The 14,656-nt window shown below is 36.7% G+C and overlaps 1 protein-coding gene across 1 annotated transcript; it reads left to right on the top strand.

Annotated features, from left to right (window-relative positions):
* Nucleotides 1-878: 878 nt before the first annotated feature.
* On the top strand, nt 879-9,398 carry LOC113261940 (vomeronasal type-1 receptor 3-like). Its single transcript, XM_048220748.1, has 2 exons — nt 879-977; nt 8,379-9,398. The coding sequence occupies exons 1-2, from the start codon at nt 879-881 to the stop codon at nt 9,396-9,398; spliced, it is 1,119 nt and encodes a 372-aa protein (XP_048076705.1).
* Nucleotides 9,399-14,656: the final 5,258 nt, after the last annotated feature.

The raw sequence follows: 14,656 nt of genomic DNA, 5'->3' as shown, positions 1-14,656 counted from the left end.
CTTAAGGATGATGGTTGCCATGTGCATTGTTGACTTTTGAAACCTTGACCACCTGGTACATAGTTGTCCAGTGATCAGTTGAGATAAGAGATGGTGCCTTTGGTCTGATGTTTTGGGGTCTGGTTCCTGTGTTATTAAAGAAGAGGGTACACTGCAGGGCTATGAGCAGGAAAGAACCTCTACCTTCCCACAAGTCACATGTTAGCATGGGACCAGACTCTGTAGGGCTCACTTTGGAGAAACAGGAGCTAAGTGATCATGTTGATAATGTACAAAGAAATCTGACGTCAGCACTTATCTCATTGGCCTGGATCCTACACCAATATCAGCTTCATTTTGTTTTTCAATTGGACTGGTTTATGACAAAATTTAATTTTTTAACTGTATTAATTCCAAAAAATAAAAATAAAAACCACAGAATAAATTGCTTAAATTATATAGTTACATTAGTTAGAGTCTTTATTCTGTATTAAGTATTGAATATTCAGCTTTGGTTATTAACCTTGAACTAGCAATATGTATATTTTAACTAAATCAGTGTAGACTTAGACACTCCAACTTGACTATACATAGAAGGATCGGTAGAAGTCTCAGAAGAGAAAAATTACTCTCTGGATGGCTGTACTTTGACTGGAGCAATAAAAGCCCTTTGTTTTCTAGCAGCTGAAAACAATGAGCGCTCTAAGTGTACTTCCTCCTCTGGTCCTATAGAACTCTCTGGAATCACTTATCAATTCAGGAAGTGATGTTTGTGACCACAGGTGCTGCCTTTAATTAAATACATTTCTAAGTTAATCAAGAGAATTTGTTGTAATTTGTGATTCCTCTGGACAAATCAAGAAGTTCACCGTGCACAAACTGGTTTCCAGTCCTTGGGGATGCAGCAACCTGCCTCTCCTACAGCCCTGGATCCAGGCACCTGCACCCAGCTGCAGCCATCAGAGGTGTCCCCTGCACGGCTGAGGAGCTCAGATGAAGTAAGTCCTCTCCCTGTCTGCAGCTCTTGCATGAAGGGAGAGACCTGGCCTTCTTTTCCAAGAATTTGCTTCTTCAATTCTTTTTTTGTTTCAGATTCTTCTTATGCTAAGTCCTTTGTGTCTCACAGTAAGTCTCTTCTCTCTGTGGTCCTACTCCCACACTTACCATTTTTCCCTTATTTCATTTCTATTCCATTTCTCTCATCTCTCTTTCCTGTTACACTTTTTAGTCTTCTGTCTTCTTCTTTCATTACTCATCTATAAATCTCATTGCTCTGATTAAAATTAAAATTTTTCTTTCACTTTGCAATCTTCAAACTCAACTCTTATATTGAAATTTGTTTTATTTTTAGTGTACCTTACTTTTTATGTTTGTTTATGCCTTTACTAATCTTCCACCTTCTGGGACTGTTCTCATCCATTCTCATTTCTCTGACTTTATTTATTGTCTTTAAAACTCTGTTTTTAATTTCCTCTTGAATTTTCCCCTGCTTTTCCTTTTATCATCCAGTTTTGTTACTCCCTTGTCTGTATTAATTAATTAATTTATTTATCTTTTTAAATATTTTATTTATTTATTCGACAGAGTTAGAGACAGCCAGTGAGAGAGGGAACACAAGCAGGGGGAGTGGGAGAGGAAGAAGCAGGCTCATAGCAGCGGAGCCTGATGTGGGGCTCAATCCCGTAACACCGGGATCACGCCCTGAGCTGAAGGCAGACGCTCAACCGCTGTGCCACCCAGGCGCCCCTGTGCTTCTATTTTATTAAATACATATATTTTATACCTTTCTGTCATTTCTTTACCTCCTTTAACATAGTTTCTGTACTATATTTCATTCTTTTATAATGTCCTTTCACATAAGACTAAGCACCTGTTCCTGTGATTCATATATGTGCTGCCTTACTCTTGCACATTTTCTAATTTTATAATAAACTTACTTTTAGTGAGTTTATTTTCACTCACATTTGTTCCTGTATAGTTTTCTTTTCCTGTATAAGTCTTCTAAGTCTCTCTTTGTGAGTCTAATTTAAAAATCATTTAAAATATTTTTATGGACCAATAAAGTGGCACACAATTCAGAAACTTTAAAAAACATAAGAAAAGGTGCTATAAAAATTTCAATTTATTCCAAACTTTAGATATCTATATAGAATACTCTCTATAAAATATATCTTTCCCACATTCAGATTTATAAACTAATGTCAAAAATAAAAGCTGTTTTCTTTAAGGTGCATTTCTAGGTGTTTGCTCCCATGATTTTTACTTATCCAAGTTTATATAAATTTATATTTTGTTTATAGTTTCTTTTCTTTGTTTTTCTTTTCTTACAAATTCTGTCTACTCCCTCCCAACCTTTGTTTCTTAATGTCTTTTTTCCTCTTTCTTTCATGCCCACTTCTCTTTTTTGTTTTCTTTTTTTTCTAGTCTCACAGCTCTTTTTGTTGATTTGGAGTTTTTTTTTTTTTTTTACATTTTTATTATGTTATGTTAGTCACCATACAGTATACTCATCATTAGTTTTTGATGCAGTGTTCCATGATTCATTGTTTGCATATAACACCCAGTGATCTGTGCAATAAGTGCCCTCCTTCATACCTATCACCAGACTAGCCCATCCCCCCAACTCTCTCCCTTCTGAAACCCTCAGTGTGTTTCCCAGAGTCCATAGTTGCTCCTGGTTCATTCCCCCTTCTGTTTATCCCCCCTTCCTTCTTCCCTTCCTTCTCCTACGGATCTCCCTGCTATTCCTTATGTTCCACAAATGAGTGAAACCATATGATAATTGACTTATTTCTGGAGTTTTAATTTTTAAATCATTTTTCCATTTGTTGCCGTATATGGTAATAAATTTCTTTTTTTGTTTGTTTGTTAATTTTGTTATTGGTTCTTTATTTTTGATTGCTTTGACACCCTGTCCCTCACACTTGTAAGTGATTTCTGATATTTAAATTATACCAATTTATATCTTCTTTGAGCTTTATGATTCCTGTTGATTATGTTGGGGAGGAAATCCTTTTCCTCTCCTCTTTTATGTTGGGTCTGGGGCCTGCAAATTAAACCTGCAAAAGACAGATGAACAGGAGGAAAAAATCCCAAATTTGTTCATGGCCAATGGGAGCTCACAAAAGAGAACCTTGTAAATTATTAAAATTATGGTCTTTTATACCTAATCTCAAAAACGAAATGAAGTGAAGGTGAAGAGGATTATGAGATGAACAAGTAGGTTTCCAGGGGAAGAAAAGGGAGAAACAAAAAGTTTGTGATGATCATTGTCTATGCAGGTGTCAGTGGTATTTTTCATCCTTTTCGTGGTGATAAAAACCACCCAGAGAAGGGATTTTTTTTAACAGTTTGATTCCCAGAATTTCCTGCTTTCAGTGAGGTAAAGGAAGCTCCTAGAAGTCTTTTTTCTGCAACCGTTGAATCTCAAATGTCTTTAGTTTAAAATAATCTTTATCGTAACTTTGAGAGTTTATGTGGTTCTCCACAATCTTATGTAAATATTTTCATAGCAGTCTCTTACTCAGATCACTGATGCTTCTGGAAAATTATTCTTTTTTCTTGATTTCCTAACGTTCCCCATCTCATGTTTTCTAATTTATTCTGACAGAAATATATCCTAATAGTTGTTCTGTTTCTTTAATAGTTGTTTTGTTTCTTGTTAAACTTTACCTTTCCCATAATGCTCTCTTTGCTTCTGTGCCTTTTTTATTTGCACGGTTTTCTTTAGCTGTTTGCCTCCCTCCACTTGTGTTTTGTTGTTTGCTTTTTCTCTCTCTTTCCCCTCATTCTGTTTAGCTGATTTTCCTGCTGGGATGACACTACCTCCACCATCGTGTTCTTTTTAGTTTCACTTGTTCCTTCATATTTATTGTTCTCTTTACTTTTTTAATTCAGTTAACTGTCGTCTCCTGACTTTAATTCTCTTTCTTCTATATTTCCTTTCACCTCTTCCACTTATGTCCGCATTTCTTTTAACCATTCTCTCCACATATTGCCTTGGTTTTTTGTTCATGTTTCTTGGCTCTTCATCATCCTCTGATCTGGCAAACAAAATATAGAAATGATTTGTCAAGTTCAATGCAACAAAAGGGTTTAGATTCTATTGAAAATTGCATTTTCATTTCATTTCATAAATTTTACATTTCATTTAAGAAATTTTAAATATTCATAAGAATTGCCCTTTTATGATAGTGCATATTCTGACTTACAAATGTCAGTGTAGTGCTACTTATTTCTGTCTTTCTTAACTTCTGTCAATTGAGTTATATAAAAGATCCATGAAATTTTTGCAGAAATTTGAGTTTATATCATAGTATTACCTCTTGTAAATCCATTATTTTCTAAAATTTCATTCTCTAGTCAAGGAAATAACTTGTAAAATCATGAGTTGCAGTACCTATTATAATATTTTTCTTTAGAGTTTTAATGTAATTTTCAGTTTAGACCATTTTCATCAGTAAATGATAGTAATATCACTTTTTTGGTCTTTTGTAGTGCTTATCCTTTTTAAATTCTTTACCACATGTGTGAAGAGATAAAACGCAAAAAAAAAAAAAAAATGTGGACCAGATAGTTGGTACACTTCTTTTTTTTTTTTTAATAATGATTTTTTATTATATTATGTTAGTCACCATACAGTACATCCCCGGCTTTTGATGTAAGGCTCGATGATTCATTAGTTGTGTATAACACCCAGTGCACCATGCAATATGGTACACTTCTAACATTTCTGACAAATAATTAGTGGGGATTCATAATGTATTAGTTTGTTCTGTTTATATTAGGTAACTACCTTGCACAAAGTTAATAATTCCCTTCATATTTATAATATAGTATAGAATTTTATTTTTATCATAAATGGATATTAAATGTATATGAATGTACTTTTCCCAAATACTGTGATAGTCATGCTCCTTTGTTCTTTAGGGTGTTAGTATGGACAATTTTGTGAATAGATTCCCTAAAGGTAAGACATCTTAGCATTTCTTGGTAAATCTGAACTCTTCACAATCCATTATTCTTGTTTATATCTTGGTGCATACAGTTTACAATTATGTAGATGGATATTTATATATTTTATTGAGGTGAAATGAATATAACATAAAATTAACCATCTTAAAATGTGCCTTTCAGTGGCATGTATAATATTTGCAATGTTGTACAACCACCACTTAGTTAAGTTTCAAAACATTTCATCACCTCAAAGAAAACACAGACACCCACCCACACACACCCAGTCACTCCTCTATCCATCATCCTTCCAATCTCTAGCAACCACATGTCTGCTTTCTGTCTAAGGATTTATGCATTTTGGATATTTTGTATAAATACAATCATATTATATGTGATTTTTTGATTGTGAGTGTTTTACTTCTAGGCTAGGCTTTCTCATGCAAATGTGGTCATGTCGGTAGTTAATTAGGGGATGACTGGTGTCCCATATGCGTTTTGATGTTGTTTGGAATGAAATGGCTTCACATATAGTTTTGGAATTTGGCTGAAGATTTCTTCTCTGTGGATGCTCATCCCATAAAAGGCTAAGATGTGTCACATGGTGGTGTGGTGGGTTTGCAGTGAGGCAGAACAGCAAGCTCCACCTAAGGGCACTTATCAAGATTTTGCTTGTGTCATGTTTACTCTACACTGACTGGCCAAAACAAGCCAAGGGACAACCCACATTAAAGGGACAGAGAAAAGCTACCTCATCGGTGCAACCTCAATGTCAGGGGAGAATTTATACGCAGTTTTGAAGTCTACCACTTCCTAGGATCAAGAGCAAATGAGATGTAAGAAATTGGAGACAGGGAGTAGAGACAATTCCTCAGAGGAGAATTGCTCAAAAGAAAAGAAGAGAAATTATTCAGAAATGTGCAAGACACACAGTACTTTTGCATGTTGATGGGGGAACTTTGATAATGCTTGAGAGAGAAAAGAATAATGGAAGAGAGTGTCTTGAGCAGGAAAGATACTTCCAGATTTATTGCACAAAAGTGTGATGGACTGTGACAAAGGCATAGACAACCCATTCTCAGAGCCAGAGGACAAAGCTGAGGTTCAGAGCAAGGATACAGAAAGTAGGATTGTTGTACAGATGGAATTTAGGGGAATATCTTTTCATTGCTTTATTTTTCTAAATGAAATATGAAGTTCATTGATGGATGAATGAATGAAGAAAATATGGTGTATGTATATATACACACACACACAACAGAATATATATACACAAATATATACAATGGAATATTATATATAATATGCAGATACAAGGTATACATATATAATGGTATATTATTCATATATAATGGAATATGTATATATATACAAACACAATGTGTTTTTTCAACCATAATAAACAGGGGAATCTTGCCAATTGCAAGAACGTGGATGGAATTTGTTGGTATTATGTGAAGTGGAATAAGTCAGACAGAGAAAAACAAATATTGTATGACCTCACTTACTCGTGGAATTAAATAAAACATTCCCAAAACTTCCACTGATGTCATAGATACAGAAATCAGACTGGTAGTTGACAGAAGTGGAGATTGGAGGGTGGGTGAAATGGATGAAGGGAGTCAAAAGGTGTAAACTTCCAGTTCTAAAAATAAGTCATGGGGATGTTATCAGCAACATGGAGACCCGAATGAATGGTGCTGTATTGTATATTTGAAAGTTGCTTGGAGTGTAGAATTTAAAAGTTGTCATTACAAGAAACAACATTGTAACTACGCATGGTGATGGATGTTAAACTGACTTATTATGTTGATCATTTTGCAATATATACAAATATCAAATTACTATGCTGTATATCTGAAACCAACAGAATGTTTCATCTCAATTTTATCTCGGTAGAAAATATGCAATGAGTCATCATTTGAATATGAGAGTTGAGGATTTGTTGGTAGTTTGAGAATGGTCAAGATATGAAACAGTCATCAAATGGAGTGAGAACATGAATACTCAAGTAAAAGTCTAGAAAATTTAGTGTGACTGCTGGGTGAAATGAAAACTCGACCGAGATAAGAGGTGAAGAATTTAATATAAGTTCACTTGGTATGATTATTTATTTTTCTCTAGCCTTGTTTATCTGAGTAGAATGATGTGAACTAGGCAGACTATGTGTGTGAGGGCTATAGAAGCAGAAAAAAAGTGATGGCATCACATGATTTTGCAGGAAATGATTATAATCCTGGATCAAGGAAGTTAGGATGAAGAGGAGAGATTGGGAGATATTGTGGAGAGTAAAGAGATCAATGTTTTGCAGACCCAGGTGATGTCAAAGTTATTTTGGAGACAGAGATTACATAAACTATGCTGGAAATATCTGGTAACAGGAGGATTAGATGCTTGGAAGTGACACTTAATGAATTTACAATATTGACAAACTCTAGTATGTGGGTAGGAGAGTGTGGCTGAGGTGGGGAAGGCAGAGGCAGGAGTGTCGGAAGAGAGGAAATCACAAATGTGAGAGAGGCTGAGGATACTGGACAGGTCCTTTGTGTGGATCATACAATCACCAAAAATATGACAGGAGGTAAACTGGGGAGTGTTACAGTGAGTCAAGTGCTAGAAGGGGAGTGATTTGGGGTGAGTAGATTACCTCCAAATGGACAGTGGTGGATGTAGACTGATGACAAGTTGCTTTAAAGTTGGGGTGATGAAGAATTATTGAAAGTGCTGGGGATCAAGGAAGACATTCCCACTTTCAGGAGTGGTGATATAAGGAACAGGGGGGAGAGAGATCCCACTACCTGAGAGAGTTTCAAGAGAATCAGTGCCTTTAGTGTAGAATAAAAAGATGAAGTGTATTTCCAAAACAGAACTAGAGGATGCAGTGTGCTGACCCAGGAGATGATGCGATATAATGTACATTGGAAGGGTCTTGGGGTTGGGAAGGTGTGTAGCAGGGTCAGGAAAGACTTTTAAAGAGCCAGATGGTCATGAGCGACTATGGGGATGGAGTCTTCTCATGGTGAATGACTATAACAATTATGTATGTCATGTACAGTAGAAAGGTAATAATATGCATTAAAATACATAATAGTTTTCTATTATTCATGACAGAAGATGGAAATTCGTTCAAATGTTTCAGGTGAAGATCAGAACATACACATAGAACAAATTGGAATCTGTATAAATCCAAAATGTTGTTTTTAATAAACAAAAACAACTTCTTCTGAATATTAAATTTATTTTGTAGAATTACAGTTATGCTTTCATAAAAAGCATGCTTTATCTCATCCCATATATTCCTTTGCAGTCACATCAATAATCCTTGATATTTACCTCTAGAACTAATTCTTACTTTCCTGAATGTTGTTACAGAGCATCTGCACAACCTCCTGCTGAGGATGATCAGACCTCATGGAGTCTCCATATGATCCCATAATTTCCATCAGGTTTACAACCCATTTGGGGTTCCTTTTGAATCTGTGCAAGAGTGTATCAAAGTAAAGAGGGCAATGAATGTGATAGTTTCACGTGATAGTATTTTGGGAGTGTTCATTCTCACTCAAATTGGGATTGGTTTTATTGGAAACACATTGCTACTGGTGTTACTCATCAACAGCTTCTTAGTCCAGCTACATACAAAGAAACCTATAGATTTGATATTTATCCATTTGCTTTTCGCGAATGTCATGACAATTCTTTTCAGTGGGATTCCAGAAGTAATGAATGCCTTTGGAGTAAGAAATTTTCTAGATGACATTGGTTGCAAGGTAGTGATGTACCTGTACAGAGTCACCCGAGGTCTTTCCCTCTGCAACACATCTTTCCTGAGTATTGTTCAGGCCATCATTATCACTCCCAGCAACTCTAGGTGGGCATGGCTCAAACCCAAAATCTCCACATACATTTTTCCTGCCTTCTGTTCTTTCTGGATCACTAACATGCTGATTTACATCCGTGTCATCATAAAAATTGTGGCGCCATACAACAGCACAGAACTTGACAAATTCTATTCTCTGACTTACTGTGTTGGGAAGGATCCTGACTATATTCAGTCAGCTGTCTTTCGAGGATCCCTGGTCTTTCGAGATTTCCTGTGTGTGTTCCTCATGATCTCGACCAGTGTTTACATGGTAAATTTCCTTTTCACACATCACAAGACAGTCCACTATCTCCACAGGATCAACCTCAGCCCAAGACCCTCTCCTGAAACCAAGGCCACCCACACAATCCTGGCACTGGTGAGCTGCTTTGTTTTCTTTTACTGGAGTGATAGCTTCCTCACCATTTATGTAAGTTATAAACATAATATAAAAGGGCTGGAGAACATCACTATAATTCTCTCCCATGGTTATCCAGCAATCTGTCCTTTGGTACTGATCAAAAATCATAAGAAACAATTCTTTCTGATGTGTGCCTTTGCAAAGATGAGAAAATCCTCTCAACACACAATTTCCATCAACACATGATGCCCTCACACAGTTTTCTGTCACAAGGTGCCTCAATTAGAATATCCCACCCTTAATTTAGGGAAGGTCAAATTGTGAATGAGTGCTAAGAATTTTCCCTTTGGACATCTCTCAAACCTTCCAGCTTTGTGAACATAGGAGATAAATGGCTAGACTTGTGGATCAAAACATGTTTGAGATAGTTACACCTGGATGGGAATCATCTTATAATGATTCTCAAAAATGCATTTCGATATTTTTGCACTGCCCTATGTTTAAGAGCTCTTTTCTGATATGACAGACATATGGGTTCAGTTACAGGTACTACACTTGCTGGATTATGCGAGACAGATCTTCGCTTAGACCAAAAGACATCTGCACTATTTCATACTTTACACCTTGGAGTCAATACATGAGTTCATCATATGTTGTCAGTTATATCTTGTTTAACCATAAACAGTGATATGTGTAAATATAATCATGTTTCCCTCATCTTATGAATAACACCCCAAACCCCAGAGAACCATCCTCATACACTTTATGAAGCCCCACTTTACTTCCTCTATGCACACCTTTCAACCTATTTGCATCACTGGAGGTATTTCTTGAATAGTTTTGTTTTTTTGAAGGCATGTTTTTTGTGTCAATAGCAAAATATGTTTTCTTTGTGGATCTACTTTTAGAAAGAAATGTGGAGCCATTCCCTTCTGTCACATTATGCTATATCAGAAAACCTCAACAATTCTGCTAGAAAAGAGCTAAGATTTTCAACAAAGTATTTAAAAATATTCTTTTCCTTAAGAACTATGCTCAAATATAAGGGAAAAAACATCACACTGAAAGTGAAGCTGTCCTCAGCACATGAGTGCCTCTTACAGCATAGACCTCTGTGCTTCACAGCTTCTCGGGAAAGAGAAAACGGAACTGGAGCCAGAGAACACAGACTGACTGATGAGGTAAAAAAGAAAAAAAAAATCAGCTAGATAAAAACAAGGAAGGCATGAGGACACTCAAACTGAAAATAATTACAAAAGGTAAATACTAATTTTTAAAAGGTAATGTGAGTATTTCTAATCTGAGACAAAATGTGGGACTTGTGATGGAGAGGGTACTATAATAATGATAAAGGTTAAGACAACTGGTACGAAGAAGTTGCCCTAAAATTTTGGACCCTAAAAAGGTTAACTTCAATATAAGAAGACAAATTATAAGCAGATGACAGCATGTCCATGATTTTAGTGGGAGATTCACACACAATTATTTCAGTAATTGATACCCTTATAGGGAAAAATTGTGCACTTAAAACACATACCATGGATCAATGCAAATCGAAACCATAATGAGATACTTTACACCCACTAGATTGGCTAAAATAAAAAAGACTGATGATTACAAGGGTGGAGAGGATGTGGGGAAATTGGAACCCTCTTTCACTGTTGGTGGGCACGTAAAATGCTGCAGTCACTTTGGAAAACAGCTGGGAAGTTTCTCAAAAAGTTAAACACAGAATTAACCTACGGCCCAGCAATTCCACTCCCAATGAACTGAGAAGAGTTCTCCAAACAAAACCAAGTCTATGTGAATATTCATAGCAGCATTATTCATAATATAAAAACATGGAAACAACTGAAATGTCAACCTACCAGTGAGTGAATGAAAAGCTGTAGTATATTCATATCATGGAATCATATTGAGGAATAAAAAGAAAAGAAGGACTGATACAAGGATCAACCATGAAAACATGCTAAATGGAAGAAGGGGAACTTTTTTTTTTTAAGAGAGAGAGAGAATAAATGGGGCAGGGACAGAGGGGGAGAGAATCTCAAGCAGACTCTGTGCTGAGTGCAGACCCAACATGGGGCTTGATCTCATGACCCTGAAATCATGAACTTAGCCAAAATCAAGAGTCAGATGCTTAACTGACTGAGCCACCCAGGCACCCCTGGAGTAAGCTAATCTTAAAAGACCATATAATGTATCATTCCACTTATATGAAGTGTCCAAAATAGGCAAATCCGTAGAGACAGAAAATAGGTTAGTAGCTACTTGGGCTATGGGCAGGAGTGGGTGTTGGAGGGAGGGCTGAAACAGGGCATGCTTTGGCTGGGTGCAGAGTTTCCTGTAGGGGTAATGAAACATTCTAACATAGATTGTGTGGATGGTTGCACAGAACAGTGAATATACTAGAAAGTATTGAATTGTACACTTTAAATTAGTAAATTATATGGTATGTAAATGAGAGCTCAATAAAGCCATTATTAAAAAAAAGAATAAGTATCATTGGAAAATATGCCTAAAATTTTAATTTAAAGTACATATTAGAAATTATTTTCACATCTGAGTTTAGAGAATATATGTTTCTTCACATGTACATTTAGACCATTTAGAAACTTGGACCATTGAGAAAGTTGACCTGAGTGAGGAAGCCATAATATCCAATTCCATATGGTACCTGGAAACTAGGTAGGATTTCTATGTTAAAGACTTGAGGTAGAAATTCTTCTCTTGCAAGTTCCAATTTTTGCATGTAAGGCCTTGAACAGATTGGATGACATCCACCCTCAATACTGAAAGAAAATCCTCCTTATTTAAAACCAACTTATTGTTGTTAAGTAGATGTATAAAATACCATTAGAGCAACATCCAGACTAGTGTTCAACCAAACAACTGGGTCAAGTGACACATATAGTTTAACCATCACTGCATGGTTAATACAACCCTTTGTTATCTGCAAAGAACAAATGTAAAGCCTCTCTGAGCAGATATAACCCAAAGCCTCAGATACTTGTATGGTGTTTTATTTACCATGCTCAGCCTTCCAGGGAACATAACCTGAAAGAAAAAACGAGATCATTGATGGAATGAAAAAAAAACAAAACCAAACACAGAGATGGGGTACCAAGTGATACAGAAGTCATTCATAGAGTTCAAAATAACTGTATTGCCTCTGGGGAAGAGAATTTAAAAGGCCAAAGTATGAACATGGCAAGACAAAATGGAAATGGGAGGAGGAGTTAAGATGACAGAGGAGTAGGGGACCCTACTTACATCTGGTCTCTGGAATTCAGCTAGATAGTTATCAAATCATTCTGAACACCTGTGAAAGCACCTGGACACCTGAGAAAAGAATTCCTGCAATTCTACAAATAGAAAAGTGACCACATTTTGCAAGGTGGGATGTGTGGAGATGTGAATCTGAGGTGACATAATGGAAATAAACCACGGGGCTGGGGGGAATGGGAGCTTCCATAAGTTTGGTAGCAGAAAGTGTTATAAGCAGTGGAACTCAAACAGTACTTTTAGAAGTCTGTCTGAAAGGTGCTCAGGGGGCAAAGCCAGCAGAATCCCAGGTGGGAAAGCACAGTCTTAGGATCCCCAAGGGCACAAAAAGAATGGGGGTGACTGAGCATGGCAGTTCCCAAACATCACCGAGGGGAGTCAGCTACAAACAGTGAGTCCAGGTGCTGGCTTTCTGCTCAGAGTCCCCTTAAACTGCAAATAGCTACATGGTCCAGTGATGGCTCTCCAAGGAGGGACCCATCAAGAGGCAGAACCAAAGGGAGACACCACTCCTTTCCCCAGGAGGGGTGGTGAAAGGGCGGGCTGCAGGAGTCCATAAATTTTGGAGACTCGAAATGGGGTCATGTGCCTGAGATAAAAATGTTCAGTCACATCCTGGGGGAACATAGAGTTTCAATGGAAACCAGGGAGACACTATTGATTGACTGCTTTTCTGTGAGGGCTCACTGAAGAGTGGGGGGTGCAAACTCTCAGCTCTGGGGCTAGAGATCAGGGCACTGCCATTTTCATCTCCACTCCCCAATTAGTGCTGAAAGCATTCAGGGAACAAAACAACCACATAAAGCAAACTGGAGCCCTTTACATTGAGCCTGGACACCTGACAGAGGTGGTACAATTCTTCCCAGGCAAAGACAGCTGAGAATCAGTGCAACAGGCCCTTCCCCCATAAGAGAAGCAGGAATTTCTGGCTAATACAGAATTTACTGATCATAGAGAACTGCAAAATCTCAGCTTGTCAGGAAATCAGTACCTAGCGTTCATGGTTTTTTCTTATTACTCTTTAGACTTTGAGTCATACATTTTTTTTCCTTTTCAACTATTTTCTTATTTTATGAACTCTTCTTTTAAATCTTTTTTAATTTTCATTTTTACATTTACATGATATATATATATTTCATTTTTGGTTTACTTTCATTGTATACAATTTTATTTTTGAATGTATATAAGCTTTTCTTTCTTTCCTATTTTGAGATCTAGTTTCTTCTAACAAACAGACCAAAATACACCCAGGATCTAATTTATGGTTTTCTTCTGTGCAACATCTTGTTAAATTTTATTCCCTCTCTCTGATTTTGCTTTCTATAGAAACCAAAATAATGGAGAATAAGGAAGCTGAGAACAAGAGAGATAAACAACTACTGGATGATGAAGGGAGGATTCAAGAGATCATTGATACCATGAAGCAAAACAATATCCAAATAATTGGGGTCAGAGGAAGAGGAAAGACAGAGAGGGGCAGATGGTTTATTTAAACAAATTATAGAATAATTACCTAATCTGGGGAAGGAAACAGACATTCAAGTCCTTAAGACACAGATAAGCACCCTTAAAATCCATAAAAACAGGTCAACACCCCGACATACAGCACTGAAGCTTGCAAATTTCAGAGATAAAGAGAAAATCCTGAAAGTGGCTCAGAAGAAGAGGTCCTTAAGCAACAAAGGTAGAAACATGAGCCTAGCAGCAGACCAGTTCAAAGAGACCTGGCAGATCAAAGGACTGCCATAATATATTCAAAGTAATAAATGAGAAAAAACATGCAGCCAAGAATACTTTATCCAGCAAGGCTGTTACTCAGAATGGAAGGAGAGATAAAGATCTTCCAGGAGAACCAGAAACTAAAGGAATCTGTGATCATTAAATGAGTCCTGCGAAAATATTAAAGGTGATCTTTTGAGCAAAGAGAGAGCCCAAAGGTGACAAAGACCAGAAGGAAACAGAGACAATCTAAAGAAACAACAATCTTACAGATAATATAAGGGCATGAAATTCATATCTTTCAATAATTATTCTGACTGTAAATGGGCTAAATGCTCCAATTAAGAGACATAGGGTATCAGATTGTAAAAAAAAAAAAACACAAGACCCATTCATCTGCTGTCTATAAGAGACACATTTTAGACCTAAAGATGCCTCCAGATTAAAAGTCAGAGTGTGGAAAACTATTTATCACGTGGATGGACATGAAAGGAAACCTG

This window comes from Ursus arctos, unplaced genomic scaffold (assembly GCF_023065955.2).
Source record: "Ursus arctos isolate Adak ecotype North America unplaced genomic scaffold, UrsArc2.0 scaffold_5, whole genome shotgun sequence".
NCBI classification, from domain to species: Eukaryota; Metazoa; Chordata; class Mammalia; order Carnivora; family Ursidae; genus Ursus; species Ursus arctos.
This window is presented reverse-complemented; position numbering and strand designations above follow the sequence as displayed.

Excerpts from the sequence above, each read along its gene's own strand:
- LOC113261940 (XM_048220748.1), top strand. The coding sequence starts at position 879 with ATGCAGCAACCTGCCTCTCCTACAGCCCTGGATCCAGGCACCTGCACC. Across the intron at positions 978-8,378 it reads GGCTGAGGAGCTCAGATGAA|GTTTACAACCCATTTGGGGT; the intron begins GTAAGTCCTCTC and ends AATTTCCATCAG.